The sequence below is a fragment of the Lepidochelys olivacea genome (genome assembly GCF_965140295.1).
Source record: "Lepidochelys olivacea isolate rLepOli2 genome assembly, chromosome: 15".
NCBI lineage: Eukaryota > Metazoa > Chordata > Testudines > Cheloniidae > Lepidochelys > Lepidochelys olivacea.
The window spans coordinates 16709271-16730811 of NC_140425.1; the positions used below are offsets into that span (position 1 = coordinate 16709271).

The 21541-nt window shown below is 44.1% G+C and overlaps 1 protein-coding gene across 2 annotated transcripts in view; it reads left to right on the forward strand.

Moving 5' to 3' along the window:
- PI4KA (phosphatidylinositol 4-kinase alpha) overlaps positions 1 to 21541 on the forward strand; it is a 98722-nt gene that overhangs the window by 69379 nt on the left and 7802 nt on the right. For both annotated transcript variants that reach the window (XM_084649148.1, XM_084649149.1), the window contains exons 39-51: positions 11 to 204; positions 940 to 1030; positions 1699 to 1866; positions 2437 to 2490; positions 3401 to 3521; positions 3810 to 3939; positions 17228 to 17298; positions 18086 to 18158; positions 18536 to 18606; positions 19245 to 19354; positions 20035 to 20139; positions 20568 to 20693; positions 20993 to 21113. In XM_084649148.1, coding sequence (XP_084505274.1) covers positions 11 to 204; positions 940 to 1030; positions 1699 to 1866; positions 2437 to 2490; positions 3401 to 3521; positions 3810 to 3939; positions 17228 to 17298; positions 18086 to 18158; positions 18536 to 18606; positions 19245 to 19354; positions 20035 to 20139; positions 20568 to 20693; positions 20993 to 21113 — 1435 coding nt within the window. The remainder of the gene's footprint in view (positions 1 to 10; positions 205 to 939; positions 1031 to 1698; positions 1867 to 2436; positions 2491 to 3400; positions 3522 to 3809; positions 3940 to 17227; positions 17299 to 18085; positions 18159 to 18535; positions 18607 to 19244; positions 19355 to 20034; positions 20140 to 20567; positions 20694 to 20992; positions 21114 to 21541) is intronic.

A 21541-nucleotide genomic window follows, 5' to 3' on the forward strand; every position in this document is an offset into this window, starting at 1 on the left:
TTGTCCTCAGGCTACTGAGATTGAGCGTTTGATCACCTGGTACAACCCGCTGTCCTCCCCTGAACTGGAGTTGGATCAAACTGCAGAGAACACCGTGGCAAATTGGAGATCTAAGTACATCACTCTAACTGAGAAACAGTGGAAGGATAATGTGAATTTGGCTTGGAACATTTCCCCTCATCTTGCTGTGCAACTGCCTACCAGGTGAGATGCAACTCAAAACAAAGAACCAATATAATTCCGTCTGCTGCATAGTAAATACTCAAGGCAAGCATTCACATTTACCATCTCCTTACCCCTCTTGCATCCCTGCACTGCTGGCTGAGACCATTAAACAATAAGAATTAATCTGCTGAAGATTGTAACCCATTTCAGTAGTAATTTGGAGGCTTTAATGGAGCCTGAGTTCAATTCTTTTACCATAAAGCCCAGATGTAATGTTTGAAGACCATTCCAACTAAACCAACTTCACACTGTTTCACTGGCCAGTGGGCATAGAGTTAAGTGTATTAGAAAGCTCTTTGAAAAGAGTGTTTGTTCTAGCCTTAAATTGGTTTGAGCCTTAAAACAAGTAAGACAACAGAAGTAGCTAGCTTAGCCCCTGAAGGAAAAGGAAGTACTTTGCCTCTTGCAATACAAGCAAAGCTGTGGAGACAGGCTTCCATAGTTCCACAGAGAATTCTTCATCCAGGAAGTTTGTAACTGGCTGAGCCAACTAGTGGTGTGAAGAGAAACGCTAGCAGAATGAGGTTAGATGTTTCCGACCAACTTGTAAGTTTTGCCAGCATGTTTGTCTCTTATTGTACATGGATTTTATTTGGGGTATTTCTGTTAAAGCATGTGTGTTCCTGTTTCTAACTGTTCTCTTCACACAAATAGAAGTGAGAATTGAAGCTCACCTTGATCTACTAACACATACACGTTCCTGGTTACGCTTAGATTTAAAAACACTGAAGCTATTGGAACAGAAGTGACCCGCCTGGTTCGGCTGGACCCAGGAGCTGTTAGTGATGTACCTGAAGCAATAAAGGTAATTAATTTTAAGAGTAATTTATATTACAACAGTGCCCAAATTCTGCTAAGATCTGCACAGACATACAGAAACACACAGTCCTTACTCTGAAAAACTCACATTGTAATTGTGAATATGATTCAGCAAGTGAGAGCTGCAGCCATAGGTAGGGAAATAGGATGTGCAGATGAGGGTTACGGAAACAAGGTTATGTGGTTGCTGAGTTGTGCTCAGATCTTGTTACAAAGTATGTTCCCCAATGTGTATGAAACTGCCCACAATACACTAAAATTCATTCATAAGTGATATAGCCAGTGGACCAGCTACAGTGCGGCGGTGGAGATTTGATTAGACAGCTGTATCAGTGCTTTTGTTGACCTGAACTCCAGTTCAATATGTGTAAATTACTGCACCTGGTGATTTTCAACCTGAGACCAGTTAGTGGTTAAATGGTACCATGTTTGTGCCTGAAAATTAAATGCCTTATACGGTTTAATACAGCATCTAAAGATGTAGAACATTTAATTTGCACAAATAGATTCATGCATCACTTTTTTTCTCTATTGTAGCAGGCTAGCTTATGGGTTTATAATTATACATTGCGAGCCAAATTTATCCCTAGTGTGTGTTGCACCAGAAATTATTTTGGGCCTGTAAATTCATACTGCTCCTTGTTCTGCTTACAGTACTTGGTTACATGGCACACAATTGATGCAGATGCACCTGAGCTCAGCCATGTTCTGTGCTGGGCACCAACAGATCCACCTACTGGCCTTTCCTATTTTTCAAGCATGTACCCACCTCATCCTCTAACAGCTCAGTATGGAGTTAAAGTCCTGCGGTCCTTCCCTCCGGTAAGAGACTATGTTCCAGGAGAGATCTGGAGAGAACACACTCATGCTCAATTAGGACCTTGGGTTTGTATGCCCACATGTCTTAATTTCATTAGTGTGAAGAAATAAAAGAAATTTGTTAAATTGACTCATTATATTGGGAAGATAAAGTAGATGAAGCTGCATTTGGAAATCAGCATTGATTGTCCTATATAATCTTGGTTCAGTTGTTTTGCAATGTGTTTGCTGTCAGTCATTGTTCTGTGCTGGAGTACTTGGTCTGTTTCTTTAAAGACTCTGTGTGTCTCAAACTGCTCCTATGAGTAAAACTGCTTTCTTTCAGTGAAAGGTGTTTCTGGAACTGTGTAAAGCTGGGGTTTTTGAATACTTGTCAGAGTAGTTACAAGCGTAAAATACTAAGTGTTCATCAGCCCTGTTAATAGCATTTCTGCCGGAGCTGTGTGGGCAGATGGAAATGGGCACGCACTTTCAGTTGAATGAAGAATGAAATTCCTGATGCCAATGCATTTTTAAAAAAACATTTTTTCCTTGACACTGGCAAAAAACTAACTGATTTCTCCTTTTTTCTAGGATGCCATTTTATTTTACATTCCACAGATTGTGCAAGCCCTTCGCTACGATAAGGTGAGAGCATATAAATACTGCATGATCCAGACATTTTGTTCAGAATGTTTTCAAAAGACGTTTTATTAGCTCTGAATTAAGAGACAGGTGTGTTTGTTTCAGAGGCACCTGTTTAATCTGCTTAGCTCATGTATATGAAACTTATAAGTAGCCCTCAATAGATGTGAGGCTCTTTTGTATCGCTAACCCATCATAGAATCTGTGGAGTCTGCATGAGCAAGCTTTCTGTACCCCTGCATGTAGCTGTCAATAGCTATTACGAACAACAGAGAGGAGCTAGAGGTTTAAAAAAATGCAGTCTTCTGTTCCATTGCAAAGTGATATGTACACAGATGCACTACATAGATACTAAGTCATATCCTATTCATGTCGGAGCTCTATGGTAGACCCAGGCAAGCATTCCCATCCACCCACAAACTATTCATAGTTTGGTCCATGCAATGTCCTTAAACCAGTAGTTTCGGTGACCGTGTGTAGTTGTTCTCCAAGTTTAGTGCCAGTGGGTCCAGATGTCCTATTGTCATTGATTGTGCTGTGCTTTGCATTAATGCATCGTATCAGGAAGTCTTGCCCACTGAAGTCATAAGACTCAAGCCACAGAAAGCACTTTAGAAGGGACTGAGTTAACCCCTCTCCTGAACGGAGGAAGGGAAACCGGCAAGGAGATTGAAATGACTCTTCCAAAAAAACAGGTCAGTGACAGAGCCAAGAGTAGAATCTAGGCTTCCTGACTCCAAGTGCAGTGCCCCGTCCTTCAGATCATGGTGCCACCTTTCATGTTCCTAGAAAAGCACTCAAAGACATCGCCATTGTCTTCTCTTTCCAGACTTTAAATATATTCAGATGTGAAGGTTAGCCACTGGTGCTGATGGGATTAAGTTGTGGTGATGGTGAATTTGTACTGTTACAGATGGGCTATGTCAGGGAATACATCCTGTGGGCGGCTGCCAAATCCCAGCTTTTGGCTCACCAGTTTATCTGGAACATGAAAACCAATATCTTCCTGGATGAAGAGGGACATCAGAAAGATCGTGAGTACTGCATGCTTGGGCCCATTAGCCTAATCTCTCCTATTCCTTATTTCACAGATTGAATCCCCTCATCTTTTTTTTCCTCGGAAGTTATGAACCTTCTATTTGTGCAGATAAGACCCATTTTGTTGAGGGGTTTTTCCTTGTGGAATTCCATGAAGTAGGTCCATGCATGCTTATGTTTGTGATTCAAAGGAAAATCTCCCTTTTTCCCTCTTATTAGTTGTGTCTTTCTGGGTAGGTGCCCAAGATTTTATTCAGGCTTGCTTCTTTTGGTTACATATGCAGCTGACATCGGGGAACTGCTGGAGCAGCTAGTAGAAGAGATGACCAGTTCATTATCTGGGCCAGCCAAGGAGTTCTACCAACGGGAATTTGATTTCTTTAATAAAATCACCAATGTCTCAGCCATCATCAAGTAAGTGTGGGAGTTCGGGAGAATGAGCCGTTGTATAGCTCCCTATTCTGCAAATAACTGTTGTCCTGAATAGGAAGTTTTGCTTTGCATGGGATCTGAGACCATGAATTCCCAGAGAGATTAAAAAAAAAAATACTGGTGTATCAAAAGCTAAATACATTTTCCCAGCAGATTATGGATCTGTGCTAGTGAGATACAAAAGCTTGTTTTGCTTTATATTTCTATAGATTAGTATCTAGTCAGACCTGGGTAAACTATAAGTGAGCAGTGACTGTTTTACTGACCCCACCATCTGAAATATGCATTGCAGTTTGGGCCATAAAGAAATGGTGATAGATTGAACTTTGGTTTTAAATTAATCTGATTTATCTTTGTTTTGCAAGCAAGCACTGGGAGTTCAGTGTTGGTAGAATGACGTTGCATAGGAAAGTGCAGCTAGGCAGGAATGAAAATGGTAAAACAACTGATGCTTTTGCGCCAGTAGAACCAGTCCCACAGGCCTAGTTAGTGTCACCCGCCTCATTAAAATGGGCATTTGGATAGGTTAGAGGCATTCTTCTGGAAAGTTAGCAGGAAAGTCGCTTCACGCAGGAAAAGCAGCACTGAAGTATGTAGGTATGTCAGGGTTTTCCATTATTTTCTGCAAATTACAACTTGCTGGAAACATTTTGTTTTGGATTTAAAGAACCACAGATGTGCTCCAGCAAATGATACACGTTATATTTTACTAAAATCTCCGTGAAAATGTCTCTCTTCACAAACGCATTTCTATGTGTACTGTAAATAGAAGCTTTATCCTGAATACGTAGCCTTGACGTGTTCTGTCTTACTCATAAAGTGCTGTTACAATTCGTTGTTTCTGGAGCAGCAGACCAGCTTTAATGGAGATAGATTGTGATGTCTCACACTGGATTTTGTTATCAGTTAATGAACGTGAAGCTTCTGTTCACAGAGGTTCTGGAACCCAATAGTAACAATAGGAAGGAAGTGCAGCGAAAGTACCTAATGTAACTTTTTTTTAAAGTTTGCCAGAGGATGGCAGTGGCTCAGCACGCAAGCTCGTAACCTAAGCGTGCGCTTTTGTTAAACATTTTAAAACATTCTCTGACACAGAAAATAGCAAAAGTAATGCAGAGTATCTTCCCTGTAAATGAATTGGTTTTACTTTTTAAAATGTTGCTAATTGTTAACCAACATTAACATTTGTTAATACAGGAAGTTCAGGCCAAGTGGTACAGCTGTCGCAGGAGTCACCAGACATTAGGAGACTTTTTTGTGTGTGTTGAAAGGTTGGATACGTTGGGATGGCTTAAAGAGGCCATTTCTGTCTTAGCTCCTGAAAGCTTTGGTGCCTGAGTGAATGTCCCACTCATTTTTATTGTTTTAAAGTTATGAGTAAATAGCTTAATAGCACTGGCTTTAACCAGGTAGGCGTTTTGCAGGCACTTCCATCTTCTACTCCATTCCAGGCACCTCTTAAGCAAAGAGTTCAGATAATGTTCTGGATCGCGTGGGGGGAGGGGGGTTGTAAAGGGCACAGATGTGAATGAAGATGTGACCTCGAATGATTTGAATGTCCTAAGTGCTATACTCTGGTCTCCAGAAATGAAAATCTGGTGCAGTAACCCACTGTACCACCTAGCTGAATACCATAAAGAACGCCTTTCAGGTGCTTGACTTCTACATTAAGTGTGCAATTTCATGCTTAATGTCCGCAGACATTTGCTATGACTGCATGTACAAAAATTGGGAAATTTCCATGCTAACTTATAATTGTTTTCAGTTATCCAGTTTTCACCTCCAGTTGTGGTAACTGTGTGAACAAATTAGGAATGTAATTACACAGACATTTTGCCTGTTTGTCACTTTGGAAGTGGTCTAAACTAAACCAGAAAAAGGTGCTCTTATTCTGGAACAAATGCCCATAAGAGGAGTTATAGTGGTTGAACTATAAGGGGTATAATTATACTGGTAAATTTCCCTGAATAGACAAGCCTGAACTTGTTTAATTCAGGCCTTTGATGCTATTTTGCTATTTACATAGCTTACGACCTGTCAACACACAGGTTTTGTATCACTTTAACTATCTTGGTTTAGACAGCAATATAGATAAAGCACTACAATCCCCTAGTGCAGATGCAGTTATTCTGTTAAGAAGGTCCTTATGCTGGATATATCTTATTCTAGTACATTTACAGAGTAAGCGATGCCAATAAAAGACCTTTTTTCTCCTTCAAGGGATTGTGCACATATGCCTTCCACTGCGGGTGTATCTACGCCCAGTGCACCTGAGTCAGAAACTTTTGCCAGCAGGTGGTGCATAAGTCCCTGCTTTCCTCATCCTCTCAGAGGAGGACATAAAAGGGGTGTATTCACTTCCTCCCTCTCAGTTCCTTCTCACCATCTGTTGTGAGAGTTGGGGCTCCCTATAACATTTGCTTCAGTTAGCAAGTGTTTCAAAATTCCTATAGTGTACATATTTCAGAGTAGCAACTGTGTAAGGGTATGTCTACACTACGGAATAAGGTCGAATTTATAGAAGTCGGTTTTTTAGAAATCGGTTTTATATATTCGAGTGTGTGTGTCCCCACAGAAAATGCTCTAAGTGCATTAAGTGCATTAACTCGGCGGAGTGCTTCCACAGTACCGAGGCTAGAGTCGACTTCCGGAGCGTTGCACTGTGGGTATCTATCCCACAGTTCCCGCAGTCTCCGCTGCCCATTGGGAATTCTGGGTTGAGATCCCAATGCCTGATGGGGCTAAAACATTGTCGCGGGTGGTTCTGGGTACATATCGTCAGGCCCCTGTTCCCTCCCTCCCTCCCTCTGTGAAAGCAAGGGCAGACAATCGTTTCGCGCCTTTTTTCCTGAGTTACCTGTGCAGACGCCATACCACGGCAAGCATGGAGCCCGCTCAGGTAACCGTCACCCTGGGTGACGGCAGACGCGGTACGGCATTGCTACACAGTAGCAGCAACCCCTTGCCTTGTGGTAGCAGACGGTACAGTACGACTGGTAGCCGTCATCGTCATGTCTGAGGTGCTCCTGGCCACGTCGGCTGGGAGCGCCTGGGCAGACATGGGCGCAGGGACTAAATTTGGAGTGACTTGAGCAGGTCATTCTCTTTAGTCCTGCAGTCAGTCCTATTGAACCGTCTTATGATGAGCGGGCAGGCAATACAGACTGCTAGCAGTCGTACTGTACCATCTTCTGCCGAGCAGCCATGAGATGTGGATGGCATGCAGTCCTTCTGCACCGTCTGCTGCCAGCCAAAGATGTAAAAGATAGATGGAGTAAATCAAAACAAGAAATAGACCAGATTTGTTTTGTACTCATTTGCTTCCCCCCTCCCCTGTCTAGGGGACTCACTCTTCTAGGTCACACTGCAGTCACTCACAGAAGGTGCAGCGAGGTAAATCTAGCCATGTATCAATCAGAGGCCAGGCTAACCTCCTTGTTCCAATAAGAACGATAACTTAGGTGCACCATTTCTTATTGGAACCCTCCGTGAAGTCCTACCTGAAATACTCCTTGATGTAAAGACACCCCCTTTGTTGATTTTAGCTCCCTGAAGCCAACCCTGTAAGCCGTGTTGTCAGTCGCCCCTCCCTCCGTCAGAGCAACGGCAGACAATTGTTCCGCGCCTTTTTTCTGTGCGGACGCCATACCAAGGCAAGCATGGAGGCCGCTCAGCTCACTTTGGCAATTAGGAGCACATTAAACACCACACGCATTATCCAGCAGTATATGCAGCACCAGAACCTGGCAAAGCGATACCAGGCGAGGAGGCGATGTCAGCGCGGTCACGTGAGTGATCAGGACATGGACACAGATTTCTCTGAAAGCATGGGCCCTGCCAATGCATGCATCATGGTGCTAATGGGGCAGGTTCATGCTGTGGAACGCCGATTCTGGGCTCGGGAAACAAGCACAGACTGGTGGGACTGCATAGTGTTGCAGGTCTGGGACGATTCCCAGTGGCTGCGAAACTTTCGCATGCGTAAGGGCACTTTCATGGAACTTTGTGACTTGCTTTCCCCTGCCCTGAGGCGCATGAATACCAAGATGAGAGCAGCCCTCACAGTTGAGAAGCGAGTGGCGATAGCCCTGTGGAAGCTTGCAACGCCAGACAGCTACCGGTCAGTTGGGAATCAATTTGGAGTGGGCAAATCTACTGTGGGGGCTGCTGTGATGCAAGTAGCCCACGCAATCAAAGATCTGCTGATATCAAGGGTAGTGACCCTGGGAAATGTGCAGGTCATAGTGGATGGCTTTGCTGCAATGGGATTCCCTAACTGTGGTGGGGCTATAGACGGAACCCATATCCCTATCTTGGCACCGGAGCACCAAGCCGCTGAGTACATAAACCGCAAGGGGTACTTTTCGATAGTGCTGCAAGCTCTGGTGGATCACAAGGGACGTTTCACCAACATCAACGTGGGATGGCCGGGAAAGGTGCATGATGCTCGCATCTTCAGGAACTCTGGTCTGTTTCAAAAGCTGCAGGAAGGGACTTTATTCCCAGACCAGAAAATAACTGTTGGGGATGTTGAAATGCCTATATGTATCCTTGGGGACCCAGCCTACCCCTTAATGCCATGGCTCATGAAGCCGTACACAGGCAGCCAGGACAGTAGTCAGGAGCTGTTCAACTACAGGCTGAGCAAGTGCAGAATGGTGTTAGAATGTGCATTTGGACGTTTAAAGGCGCGATGGCGCAGTTTACTGACTCGCTTAGACCTCAGCGAAACCAATATTCCCACTGTTATTACTGCTTGCTGTGTGCTCCACAATATCTGTGAGAGTAAGGGGGAGACGTTTATGGCGGGGTGGGAGGTTGAGGCAAATCGCCTGGCTGCTGGTCACGCGCAGCCAGACACCAGGGCGGTTAGAAGAGCACAGGAGGGCGCGGTATGCATCAGAGAAGCTTTGAAAACCAGTTTCATGACTGGCCAGGCTACGGTGTGAAAGTTCTGTTTGTTTCTCCTTGATGAAACCCCCCGCCCCTTGGTTCACTCTACTTCCCTGTAAGCTAACCACCCGCCCCTCCTCCCTTCAATCACCGCTTGCAGAGGCAATAAAGTCATTGTTGCTTCACATTCATGCATTCTTTATTCATTCATCACACAAATAGGGGGATGACTACCAAGGTAGCCCAGGAGGGGTGGTGGAGGAGGGAAGGAAAATGCCACACAGCACTTTAAGCACAGCACTTTAAAAGTTTACAACTTTAAAATTTATTGAATGACAGCCTTCTTTTTTTTGGGCAATCCTCTGTGGTGGAGTGGCTGGTTGGCCGGAGGCCCCCCCACCGCGTTCTTGGGCGTCTGGGTGTGGAGGCTATGGAACTTGGGGAGGAGGGCGGTTGGTTACAGAGGGGCAGCAGTGGCAGTCTGTGCTCCAGCTGCCTTTGCTGCAGCTCAACCATACACTGGAGCATACTGGTTTGGTCCTGCAGCAGCCTCAGCATTGAATCCTGCCTCTTCTCATCACGCTGCCGCCACATTTGAGCTTCAGCCCTCTCTTCAGCCCGCCACTTACTCTCTTCAGCCCGCCACTTACTCTCTTCAGCCCGCCACCTCTCCTCCCCGTCATTTTGTGCTTTCCTGCACTCTGACATTATTTGCCTCCACGCATTTGTCTGTGCTCTGTCAGTGTGGGAGGACAGCATGAGCTCAGAGAACATTTCATCGCAAGTGTGTTTTTTTTTTTTTTCTTTCTAAGCTTCACTAGCCTCTGGGAAGGAGAAGATCCTGTGATCATTGAAACACATGCAGCTGGTGGAGGGAAAAAAAAGGGACAGCGGTATTTAAAAAGACACATTTTATAAAACAGTGGCTACACTCTTTCAGGGTAAACCTTGCTGTTAACATTACATACATAGCACATGTGCTTTCGTTACAAGGTCACATTTTGCCTCCTTCCACCGCGTGACTACCCCCTCAACCGTCCCCCCTCCCTGTGGCTAACAGCGGGGAACATTTCTGTTTAGCCACAGGCAAACAGCCCAGCAGGAATGGGCTCCTCTGAGTGTCCCCTGAAGAAAAGCACTCTATTTCAACCAGGTGACCATGAATTATATCTCACTCTCCTGAGGATAACACAGAGAGATAAAGAACGGATGTTGTTTGAATGCCAGCAAACATACACTGCAATGCTTTGTTCTACAATGATTCCCGAGTACGTGTTACTGGCCTGGAGTGGTAAAGTGTCCTACCATGAAGGACGCAATAAGGCTGCCCTCCCCAGAAACCTTTTGCAAAGGCTTTAGGACTACATCTAGGAGAACCGCAAATGCCAGGGCAAAGTAATCCTTTCACATGCTTGCTTTTAAACCATGTATAGTATTTTAAAAGGTACACTCACCAGAGGTCCCTTCTCCACCTGCTGGGTCCAGGAGGCAGCCTTGGGTGGGTTCGGGGGGTACTGGCTCCAGGTCTAGGGTGAGAAACAGTTCCTGGCTGTCGGGAAAACCGGTTTCTCCGCTTGCTTGCTGTGAGCTATCTACAACCTCCTCCTCATCATCATCTTCTTCGTCCCCAAAACCTGCTTCCGTATTGCCTCCATCTCCATTGAAGGAGTCAAACAACACGGCTGGGGTAGTGGTGGCTGAACCCCCTAAAATGGCATGCAGCTCATCATAGAAGCGGCATGTTTGGGGCTCTGACCCAGAGCGGCTGTTCGCCTCTCTGGTTTTCTGGTAGGCTTGCCTCAGCTCCTTCAGTTTCACATGGCACTGCTTCGGGTCCCTGTTATGGCCTCTGTCCTTCATGCCCTGGGAGATTTTGACAAAGGTTTTGGCATTTCGAAAACTGGAACGGAGTTCTGATAGCACGGATTCCTCTCCCCAAACAGCGATCAGATCCCGTACCTCCCGTTCAGTCCATGCTGGAGCTCTTTTGCGATTCTGGGACTCCATCATGGTCACCTGTGCTGATGAGCTCTGCATGGTCACCTGCAGCTTGCCACGCTGGCCAAACAGGAAATGAGATTCAAAAGTTCGCGGTTCTTTTCCTGTCTACCTGGCCAGTGCATCTGAGTTGAGAGTGCTGTCCAGAGCGGTCAGAATGGAGCACTCTGGGATAGCTCCCGGAGGCCAATACCATCGAATTGTGTCCACAGTACCCCAAATTCGAGCCGGCAACGTCGATTTAAGCGCTAATCCACTTGTCAGGGGTGGAGTAAGGAAATCGATTTTAAGAGCCCTTTAAGTCGAAATAAAGGGCTTCATTGTGTGGACGGGTGCAGGTTTACATCGATTTAACGCTGCTAAATTCGACCTAAAGTCCTAGTGTAGACCAGGGCTTAGTCTGTATCCGCAAAAAGAAAAGGAATACTTGTGGCACCTTAGAGACTAACAAATGTATTTGAGCATAAGCTTTCGTGTGCTACAGCTCACTTCATCGGATGCATTCAGTAGTTCAGTTATAGTGTTTGGTATAGGTACCCTAATGGACTTTATTACAAAAATATCCCTAGGTTTCAAGCAGCATGCAATGTGCAGGGCTGTTTTCCCTGTTATGGATAGGCACAAGAGTGGCCTGATTTGCCTTGGTGAGGGCCTTGTGAGAGACGAATGCCCCATTTGTACCTCCTTCCCCACCAGCACAAAAAAAAAAAAGAAAAAGAGGGCTTTCTACCTCAAAGTTCACTTTATGAAGGAGGTGATGCACCCAGCATCAGAACCAAGCCCCGACTGCCAAGTAGCAGATTCAGAGTCCATGGGGAGCGTCCCTCCAGCTGCCCATGATTTGACGTGCAAGTCTGGTTAGAAACGTCACCCTTTGCCCTCACCATTAGCCTCTTATAAGCGCTCAAAATCTAGGTCTTCTCCTGAAAAGACTTCCAGTAAGTCCTCTGGTACTGGTTCAAGCCACCACAAATCTAGACAACCACCGGCTCTGTCTGAGGTGGCACCATTGACTCTTGCCCCTCTGGGGCTGTTAAGACTGGTGTCTTCACCCTTACTGTGTTCCTTTTCAAAATTCCAACGTATCCTGTCTATCTCAGCACTGCCGGACAAACACTTACTTGTTTCGGTATCCCCTGGTCCGCTGGCCGCCTTGTTGGCAAGGGATGTTCTCTGTCTCCCCCTACTGGACCCTCCTTTACTACAATCTGCTCCGCTTAAGGTATCTTAGGCACTGGTGGTCCACTTGGTTTCATCAGTATAACACGGCTGCTACTCTGAAACCTATCAGTATTGCTGACACCCTCAGCACTGCCGGTGCACTTAGCATCATCAGTACAGTGGTTCATTCAGAACGCCTGACTCCTCCAAAGACAGCACAGTCTCTTCGGCCGATTATTCCAGCCCCGATCATTTTGTTGGCATTCCAGCCACCTCAACCCTAAGTTTTGTTGGATCCCCAGGTGCCACCCATACCCAGACCACCTCGAACCCCAATGGGGACCGCTCCTCCCTATTCTGAAGAAATCTACACTTATTCTTTGGACTCCGCACTGGGGGAGGAGGAGACTTTCCCCGTGCAGGAAACCTCTCCCCAGAGTATTGCTACCATCCCTCTACCCACTGTACTAGACCCTATAGAGGAAGGAGAAATAATAGAGGAACCTCTGGATGTTCTCCCTCCATATTTCATCATCCTCTCCAGATGAAGAAGCTATTTCAGAGTCAGCATCTCCCTGCCAGAGGACTGTAAGATCTTCCAGGACTCGGGAGGAGGGTAGTTACTTCCGTAGTAGTGCAGGTGGTACTTGTGTAAGGAAAACCCACGCGCACTCTGTGGTATTTTACAGACTCCTGCCCCGGGAAGGGTTGCCTTGCCCATCAATGAAGCCTTGCTGGAGCCAATGAAAACCCTTGTGACAGACCCTAACCTCTACACTAGCCGTTCTCAACAGGGGGTCCACAAAGCAGGGCCAGCATTAGACTGGCTGGGGCCCAGGGCAGAAAGCTCAGAGCCCCGGCATCCCGGAGGGGGAGAGAAGCCCTGGTGCCCCACTGAAGCCCTGAGCACCCCCTCCCCCTGTGCTGGGCCCTGGAGTTTTTATGTCATATTGGGGAGTGGGGGCCTCAGAAAGAAAAGTGTTGAGAAGCCCTGCTGTATACCATCTGTGGCCAAGGGAGTGGACAGATGATATCAAATCCCTCAACAAGATTTTGATTATTTTTTTAACCGACCCAGTTCCCAGTTCCTTGTGGTCATGGCTGCTAATGAGTAGTCTCGTCAGTCCCATCCTAAAGCCACTCCCGAAGACCAGGAATTCAAGGGACTGGATTTATAGGGTCAAAAGGCTTATTCCATCATTGCTCTTCCAAAAACGGGTGGCTAACTATCGGGCTTTTATCTAAATACATTTTTTTTTCTGCAATTTCTAAGTTTGCTGACAAGTTGCCAGAGGAATATAAGGGACAGTTTGAAGCTTAATTTGAGGTCACTTCACAGCCTGAACGTTCCTTCAAGCAGCTGTTGACATTGCTGATACGAATTCATGGTCAGTGGCCACTGTGATTTCCATTAGGTGCTCTTCCTGGCTGCAGTCTTCTGGCATTCCAAAGGAGTTGCAAAATGCAACAGAAGATTTACTCCTCAAAGGATCTTAAACCATCTCCCAACAAAATGGACCATGCTGTGCGCACCCTGAGAGACTCTTGTGCAACAGTGGTGGTAGCGGCTTACCAGTGCCGTTTAACCATTCTGAAATTTCCTTACCTGGATGATTGGCTAGTTTGTGGAACGTTTAGTGACCAGGTCCAAAACAGCATCCCTGTCATCAGACAGGTGTTCTTTCGTCTGGGCCTGAAAAGAAAAAAAAGGACAAATTACAATCAACACAGTGTATAACTTTCATGGGTGCAGACCTTGATGCCATGAACCCTCTGGCTAACCTTCTTAGGGGAAAGGTTTCGCTCTGTAGCCTTTCTTGAAAGCCGCAACATCATCCGTGTGTGCCTGCCTACAGCTCCTGGGCCACATGACTTCATGCACTGAGGAAACTTCACATGTCAGACTTCACCTTCGCTGTCTGCAGTCCTGGCTCCAATCAGTGTATCGTCCTTCTAGTCACCCTCTGAACACGCGGATTTGTGTACCTGCTCAAGTGCTTCAGACTCTGAATTGGTGGTTAGATCCACAGAATGTATGCAAAGGAGTTTCATCTCTGTCCCCAGAACCAATTATGACTCTGGTAATGAATGGATCTACCAAAGACTGGGAGACCCATCTCAGTCAGCTTCAGGCACAAGCTCTTTGGTCACCCCAGGAAGTTTCTTTCCATTTCAATGTACTGGAACTCAGAGCTGTTCATCAAGCCTTTGAGATGTTTGTCCACCATCAAGACCCAGATGATGGAAGTTTTTTGTGGACAACACCGCCATGTTTTACCTGAACAAGCAGAAAGGTGCAAGATCATCTCAGCTATGCCAGGATGCCATCCTCCTATGGAACCTGTGTGTAAGAAACTGCGTCTCCCTGAAGCTGTTCTCTTTCTAGGAGTGAGAGAAACAACTGGGGATTCCCTCATCAGGGATTTTGTAGCCCAACACAAGTGGTCAGTCAGAAAGGACATTCTCCTCTAGATTTTCTCCCTGTGAGTACCCGGTAATAGACTTGTTCGCCACCAACCTGAACAACAGATGGAGGAGATTTTGCCCCACGGCAGGCCACGGCCTGGGCTCCATCACAGATGCTTTCCTTCTCCCTCGGTCCAGTCAATTTCAATATGCTTTCCTCCTGGTTCCTCTCTTTCCAGGGATACTCAGGAAGCTGAAAAGAGACAAATCAACATTAATCCTCCTGCCACTGGCATGGCCCTGGATCTGCATCACCTCTCCATCCGGTCACTGATGACTTTTCCTCTAGTCAAGGATCTCCTCTCTCAGAACCAGGGCAGGTCTCTTCATCCCAACCTCCAGTCTCTCCACTTCACAACATGGATGATCTCTGGTTAAATTCTAATGAGAAATCATGCTTCCAAGACATTCAGACCATCTTGGTGAACAGCAGAAAATATTCCACTACAGCCACATGCACAGCAAAGAGGAAGAGATTTTTAATTTGGGCACAATCTCAACACTTACTGCTCCATCACCCAGAGGTTAGACATGCTGGACTATCTGTTGCACCTGATATCATCAGGCCTTTCGATTAGTTCTGTGAGAGTTCTCCTGGCTTCCATATCTACATTACATCCACCAGGGTTTTCCATTTTCTCTCACCATCTGGTTTCCTGATACTTGAAAGGTTTACTCAACACTTACCCTCCTGTGTCTGATCCTGAACCTATATGGGATCTCAGACTAGTCCTCTCCAAACAGATAGGATCCTCCTTTGGACTTATGGTGACAGCCTCATTACCTTTACTGTCTATGAGGACCGTGTTTCTAGGTGGCAATCACTTCTGCATTCGATTTACTCTTGTGCATCGGGTGCACATATACCTTCAGAGGAATATACATCTGCATAACACATCTCTAAGAACAACATTTACTTTACAGGTAAGAAACTTTTTTTTATATCCGTATACAGTCATCACATCCACGCTAGGGGATGCTTCACCTATATCTATCAGTATAAAATCATTCCAGCCCCCCACCACCTGCACAACCAAAATACTGAAATTGCTACAAAAACTGTGTATAGACCAGGCCTTCATTAGTTCCTTGAGCAAGGAAAGAAACATCAGAATTTCTGCTATTTATCCTAATCCTCTATGTAACATCCAAACCAAGAAAAAAAATCTTTCATTAATCAAAGTTTTCAGTCTCCTGCTGTTCAGATTGATATTTCACACATTAAGCAAAAAATAATTACAGTGAACAATGGAATATTCCAAAACCTTGGCTTCAGTTCTGTTGGTACCAATCTTTTCTATGTTTTTGGCATTTTGCTGTTAAAACAGGAGACCGTTTTAAGGTGATATCACCTTTTGTACTATATGTTGTAACTCAAACTGTTTAGCCATTTGCTATGTGGAATTCTTATGAATAATCATAGTAATTTATCTATTTACAGGAGTTGTTTCTATAAAGAATCATTCTCCTTATCTTGCTCTGAAAAAAAAATTGAACTTTTACCATGTTTTTTAAAAAAATGCCAGAATTTAATCTTTACCATTATATAATACCTATAACCTCTATAATCTATAATCCCTCTAACCCAAAACTTTCCCTCCCCCTCTTTCCCCATACAACCACAATTCCTGCACGGTAGGACATATGTAATATTTTCACATCCTTCACCTTTCCCCAGTTGCAATACTTGAAAGTTTACCCTATGTGGATGGATTGTGGAAACTCCTGGGATGTTCAGAAATGTTTTGTCATCTTAGATGTGCAACACTGTCTGAGCCAAGGTTCTGCAGCAGGGGAAGAAATGTTTTTCTTGGGGAGGGTGAAATCAGCAGTCTTATCAGAGATTGTGCATCCCCTCCAGTTTTCCCCATGTTAAGCCTTATTACTCTTCTTGCCTCAAATCACAGCTGTGATTATCCGTGGCTGAACAGAACTCTGGAACTTATAAATTCATTGTTTGATCAACCAGAGTCACTGTTAAGTGTTGCAAAGTACTTGCTTCCCCTTGTGCTGAATGGGAGCCTGGATTGAGAATTCAAGAATCTTGGTTTAGAGTGTATGTATTATTTGGCATAAAGGCAGATTTCCTGTTTTGTCTGGGCAGCTTCACATTAATCATGTTAAGTTGTTCTGTAGAGCTTTTCTATGACTGCCAGGGAAAGGCCATTTATAATTGCGCACAGTTTGGTACGGTATAAACTACGAGCACTGAGAAGGGGTGCAGGCCTTTGAGAGGGCTTTGAATCCAAGTATTTCCTGGGCAGTTCTGAAAAGGACTTGGAGCCTGCGCATATAAGAAGCTGTTCCTCCTGTGATCATGTATTGTGGGCATGTAGCTCAGCCATTTAAGGATCTGTTTTATATCTTATGCTTGGCAAACATGCAGTGCATTTGCCATCAGATTGCTAGGGTGCTAGCTTCACTTGCCCACACAAACTTAGAAAATAAAATTATAGTCCAGGAGGCCTTTCAACTGGGGAGAGAAGGGAAATAGACTACTAAGGCTTGTTGCCAGCTACTATACAATATGTGACTACCTTTCCTATCCAGTGTTCTGCACAGAGGTAAGAAAAGAGTTTTTAGAAAGGAAAAGGCTTTAGAAAGGAAAAGGTTCAGACTCGATACTGAATTAGTGTGTATAAAGCTGCAGCAGTATAGTAAGAGATTGTTTGTTTCACATTTAAACAAACAAAAAGTTTCTTCCTAGAATAATGGCAGACTTCAGTAAGTAAAATAAATTCTTTCTCCCCAGGCCATTCCCTAAAGGAGATGAAAGAAAGAAAGCTTGTTTGAGTGCTCTGTCTGAGGTGAAAGTACAGCCTGGTAAGAAGTGGTCTAATCATATTGTATGTTCCTTTTGCATTTAGCATGAATACTGTACTTTGTAGGAGTGATTCATGGGAATTTCATAACAATTGGGCTCTTCTCTGCCTCTTTTTTAATATTTTTGCTGCCTGGGGCTAAGAAGTGACTTGTTCTGTTGTTGTTCCTTGTCAAGCTAAGCATGAACATGGTAGCACAAATATTTGTATAGTACCAACAGTGTGCATGGCATGTCACAATCCAGATATGAAGATCTCTGCCCCAAAGAGCATGAAGGGAGCAGTACAATTGAAGAGCAAGGTTAAGAAAACCTTTTGCTTTGTGTCGCATGTTCTTGGTGGATGATGGGCGGGCAGGCTATGCATGTGAAGAAATAAGTTTTCAGGGATGAGACACAACCATCTAACTGCCCTTCCCTCTCGTGTCCTCTGTCCCTATCCCATACTTTGAAAGTCTCTACTGCTCCAAGACCCCTTTTTTTCCCCCTCTGAATCTGACCTTTAAAACTTATTCGGGATTTTTGAGGGATAAGTTTTATCTGTCTTTCTGTAATCTGTTTTCTCTGGCAATTAATGACCAATCTAAAAGGTATCCTGTGTCCTTTACAGGCTACAGCCTATAGACTGTCTTATGGTGGTAGACTGTAATGTATCCATTTCTAACTTCAATATAGATTTTAAAATTACATGAATCAATGTATTGTCAAACTTCTAGAAATTCACTCTGTCACGCTAGCTGGTGAATTCACTTCATGTCTATCAAGTTCTCTTCTCCCCTTTTGTTGTAGGCTGTTACTTGCCCAGCAATCCTGAAGCGATTGTTTTGGATATTGACTACAAGTCTGGAACTCCTATGCAGAGGTAATTTGCAGTGTTGTTGTAGCCTTGTTGGTCCCAAGATATGAAAGAGACGAGGTACGTGAGGTAATATCTTTTATTGGACCAACTTTTTTGCTAGTGGAAGGTACAAGCTTTCATGCTACATGGAGCTCTTCCTCTGGTCTGGGAAAGGAAGCAGTGTGTCACAAGTGTAGCTCGTGCTTGTACCTACCACCAACTGAAGTTGGTCCAATAAAAGATATTGCCTCGTCTATCTTGCCTCTTTCCTGTGCAGAGGCAACATCATGTTGTTTTATACCTCAGATAATCTTAGTTACAATATTTAGGTCTTTTCTAGGACGTTTTGTTGGTTGGAAACATCAAACTCAACTTCCTTATGTGTGTGTTTGTACTTTCAGTGCTGCAAAAGCACCATACTTGGCCAAGTTCAAGGTTAAATGGTGTGGAGTCAGTGAACTTGAAAAAGAAGGTCAGTAATATAGTTCTTAATCATTTATACTACTAATTAACAGTCAATGACTCATTGCAGTTTCATGCTTTTGGTGGATGGTATCATTCCAGTAAAACTGGGTTCAAATTTTAACGTAAGGCATGTTAATTCAACCCAGAAATTGAATTCTGTAAATTGTGGCGGGGGGAAATAAGCTTGTTGTTTGAGTTTTAAGAGGCAAATCAGATCTTGTAAAAACAGAGCAGATATTTGTGTACTAAAGAAATTTTGCCAATGACTTTAAATCCAGCATGTAAATTAGGTATATTTGGGTAGTTTAGAAAACAAGGAAACTCAGGTTAACGCGGCTGTGCAATGCTTTTTTAAATCATAAATTTCAGAAGGATTTTTAGCTCCTGGGCTTGATTTGTACATGTACTTTTCCGGCAGACCATGAGGGCTATTTTGGAATCTAATTTGTATGTATAAATGCCACCTGTACTGCAGGAAACATAACGTCTTCAGGAATTCAGTGTTACTCAGTGCAATTCACCCTGCAATGCAGAAAATCTCTTGTAGACAAGTGAAGGGTTAAGTTTCCAGTACTGTCATTTATTGTGATTCAAGGCTGCTAATTAAGCTCCATGTTCAAGTTTTGCTTTTTGCTCTGTTTGCAGGTCTGCGTTGTCGCTCTGACTCCATAGACGAAAGTGGAGAAGAAGGGGTTGACCGTAAGAAAATCTGTTGGCAAGCAGCTATCTTTAAAGTGGGCGATGACTGCAGACAGGTAAAAAGCTTCTATAGTAATTGAAAATTGATTGACAGAGGTTGTATTTTAAAGGGGAATAAAAATCACACTGGAGTACCCTTCTCTCTGGAGCTCTTGGGGACAATGTTTAGCTTATTACAGAGACATAGTGAAAGGGGAGAACTACATTACCCACTCCTGGAAAAGTGGTGGAAAGAAAATCTCATACGTTCAAGACACAGCTTTACCCAGTGCCAAAAATGCCTGTTGAAGCCTCACACTCCAAACAGCAAACTTTATTTTAAAAAAAAGTGTAGTTAATGGTAGTTCAGCAGTGGCTTCCAAAGTGAAGTGTGTTATGGATTCAAACCGGTTTCTTTTTAACTGAGAAGGGGAATATTGGCTACGATGTTGGAGTTACTCCTACTCCTTTCCTCAAGGAATGCCAAGGATTTTCATATCCGTCAGAGGCAAGCAGATAAGTCTTCAGTGTTAACACCTTATCTGAATGACATCTGTGTACATTGACTTCCTGCCCACCCAAACTACATTTTCCATCTGTTTTTCCTCTATAGATATAGTGAGTGCAACACTAAGTACACATCTGCTAACTTTCTGTGGGGTGTTTGTTTGCTCTGTTCTTCAGACCACTTTCATAACCAGTTGGATCTTGTTGCATGACCTCTCTAATACTTATGCCCCTTTTTGTTGTTAAACAGGACATGTTAGCTTTACAAATCATTGATCTCTTCAAGAATATATTTCAGCTGGTAGGCCTGGACCTGTTTGTGTTCCCCTATAGAGTGGTGGCCACAGCCCCAGGGGTAAGTGGATGATAAACTATTCAGACTGTGAACAGAATTAAGCACTGTTGAAAGGGGCATCTCTCTGTCAGCCCATATTCCTCTAGAGCAGGGAATTTTTATCCCCAGATCACCTTCCCCTAAGCTTCTGACTGGGCACTTGCCACCTGTGACACTCCTACCCCCTCTCCCTTGAGAATATGTTGTGTGAGCAGCAGAAAGTGCCAGAGAGAAGTACCTCTGGGAAGCAGTCATGAATCTCCTCTTCAGTTAGTTATAGGAAAGGTGGAAAGTTTGGGACATTCTTTTTAATGAATAAATGGGAAATGTATATTCAGTGTTCTAGACATTTTTACCCATATGTCCCATGGGATCTGTATAGCTGCCATCAGCCATGAAAAATGTATGTTGGGAACGTGCTTTGCAGTCTTGTTTGTCTTCCCCTTCAGTGTGGTGTTATTGAATGCATTCCTGACTGCACCTCCCGTGACCAGCTGGGCAGGCAGACAGACTTCGGAATGTATGATTACTTTACAAGGCAATATGGAGACGAGTCAACCCTTGCTTTCCAAAAGGTAACATACCAACTGGCCAAACATAGCCAAATATTGACTTGAGAAGCATTCTGGCTATAAGAAATACCGTGACACTATATTGTATAATTATTACCATAATACGGTACCTGGTGTCAGATGCAGATAATCCTGTGAGCAGGCTATGCACAGAAGCTGTTGCAGGACTGGAGAATGTCATTCATTTAAAATAGTGTAAACATGAATGGCAGAAATTCTTTATCAGATTATATCTGCTCTTGGGATGGTGTAGCACACTAGCCCTCCTCTTCTGAATTTGCTCTAATTTCTCATTTATGCAGGCTCGATATAATTTCATCCGCAGTATGGCTGCCTATAGCCTCCTGCTGTTTCTGCTCCAGATTAAAGACAGACACAATGGCAACATCATGCTGGACAAAAAGGGGCACATCATTCATATTGGTCAGTTGTGTCCCCTTGGCCTTCTGTATGTCTCTGCCGTTTCATTCTGCTGCAAGATATTGTTTAAAAAAATTAAAAAGCCAGTTCTCCTCCTCTGAAGTCATTCTCTGTTCAGTGATTTCAAGATTTCCAAAAGGATGGGAAGAGTTCCTGATGTGTGAAAGAAGTGTGCATTTCCTTACAGTATGTGTGATTGTGTGCCGCTTTGTAATCCAGACTTGCAAATTTCTACCTGCCTTAAGCAAATACTTGTTTGTTTTTTTAATTTTAGATATGCTAGTGAAGTATCATTTGATTTCTTTCATCACTGTATGGGTGCATTTTAGATTTTATGCTTTAGCTGGTAAGTTTATGTAACCAAGGCTATGTAACCTCTGCACAGAATTTGCGTTTATGGAAATCCACTAATGCGTCAGTGAGAAGCTTAC